Genomic DNA, 1,807 nt, shown 5'->3' with positions numbered 1-1,807 from the left:
CAGCAGGACAGCATAAGATAGGACAGTGCTCTACACTAAAGCAATTGTTGAAGCAATTCTACTCAAGCTGGCACCAAAGCAAGAATTATGAATTAGAAAGGGATGGAACTCCCCCAGACCAACGCTCGTGGGGAGATCTCTGCTCTCAACCTCCAGCACTGACCTTGGGGGTCCCAGCCAAGGCAGGAATTTCCACACCCCCCCCCAAGAAGGGTTCTGTTGGCACAACCTGCCCCTGGCAAAGGGGACTGGCCCTTTCTGGTAGAAAGGGATGGACTGACAGTCCCTGGACTTCAGGGGTTGCCTCACCATCAGGGGGATCATTTGGGGTGGGAGCAGCGGCCAAAGCTCTTCCTGCAGTCGGGGCACTTGTAGGGCTTCTCTTACTGGTGGGTCCGATGGTGTCTGGTCAAGGTAGACCTGTCGCTGAAGCTCTTCCTACACTCCCCACACTTGTAGGGCCTCTCCCCAGTGTGGATGCGCCGGTGGGTGATCAGGGTGGAGTTGAGTTTGAAGCCCTTCCCGCAGTCGGTGCAGCGGAAGGGCTTCTCATCTGTGTGTATCCGCTCATGCAGGAGGAGATTCCCGCTGGTCTGAAACCTCTTCCCACATTGCAAGCACTTGTAGGGCCGTTCCCCAGTGTGGATGTGCTGGTGTCGGATCAGGTTGGAGCTCTCCCTGAAGCTCTTCCCACATTCCAAGCACTTGTAGGGCCGTTCCCCAGTGTGGATGAGCTGGTGGTTGCGGAGGGTGGAGCTGTAACTGAAGCTTTTCCCACACTCCTCACACTTGAAGGGTCTTTCCCCAGTGTGGGTACGCTTGTGTTGGATCAGGCGGGAGTTGTCCGCGAAGCTCTTCCCACATTCCCCACATGAGTAGGGACGTTCCCCAGTGTGGATGCGCTGGTGGGTGATCAGGGTGGAGCTCTGGTTGAAGCTCTTCCCACATTCCCCACACGTGTAGGGCCGTTCCCCAGTGTGGATGTGCTGGTGCCTGAGGAGTTGGGTGCTCTTCCTGAAGCTCTTCCCACATTCCAAGCACCTGAAGGGCTTCTCCCTGTTGGGAGGCTGCTCAACAGATGCACCACAAGACAGGGCCAAAGGGGCACTGACTTCCTCCTCACCTGCCTGAGGGGTCTGCAGTTTTTTCCTTATCCTTGCAGCCTCTTCCTCCATCCACCCAAGCTTTGGGAAGGACAAATCCTGCTGGGGGGAAAACAAGGGCTGAGCACGTTGCCTTGGGGGTTCCTCCTGCCCAAGTCCATCTCTCGATTTCACTGGCCATCATGGGACCCTAAAAACCTCCAAAACACCAAGATTCAGCCCAAAAAATCCCAGCCAGGAACTCCTCCTCTCTGGTCTCTCCACTGTGGGATTTTGGAGGTCCCCCCTTTCTGGGCTGCTGGGAGTCCCATGAGTATTTGAGGTCTCCCCTCCACGGGGTCCCTGCCCTCTCCAGGCTGCTGGGGGTCCCAGGAATCCAAGGCTCCCCCATCTCCCAACTTCAGGGTTCTGGGGGACATCCCTCTCCAGCACTCCCCTTTTTCAGGGTTCAGGCGTCCCTGCCTTCTCCCCACCTTCCTGCTGCTGGAAATCAGCACTTTGGAGCCTCATCCCATTTTTTCCTCCTACTCTTCCCTATTATTATTGGGATCCCCCTGCACCCCTTTTTTCCCTTGAAAAGGAAACCCCTGCCAGGCCATTCCTGGTTTTCAAGCCTCCAGATCCCCCTTTCTTTGATTCCAGGACCCCCCTGCCTCCCCTTTCCCAGTCATCCTGCCTCTCCATGCCCTTGGATCCCCCTTTCC

General features: G+C 56.6%; 1 protein-coding gene across 1 annotated transcript; it reads right to left on the bottom strand.

Moving 5' to 3' along the window:
* Window positions 1-270: 270 nt before the first annotated feature.
* LOC114073010 (zinc finger protein 664-like) lies at window positions 271-938 on the bottom strand (the record flags this gene model as incomplete). Its single annotated transcript, XM_027910814.1, has 2 exons — window positions 271-610; window positions 695-938. Coding segments are annotated over 2 exons (471 nt in total), but the record flags the coding sequence as incomplete, so codon positions are not given.
* Window positions 939-1,807: the final 869 nt, after the last annotated feature.

This window comes from Empidonax traillii, unplaced genomic scaffold (genome assembly GCF_003031625.1).
Source record: "Empidonax traillii isolate 1590-97213 ecotype Southwest subspecies unplaced genomic scaffold, ASM303162v1 scaffold4943:size9069, whole genome shotgun sequence".
In the NCBI taxonomy this organism is placed as follows: Eukaryota; Metazoa; Chordata; class Aves; order Passeriformes; family Tyrannidae; genus Empidonax; species Empidonax traillii.
Note: the sequence above shows the minus strand (reverse complement) of the source record. Positions and strands in the feature narration are given on the sequence as shown.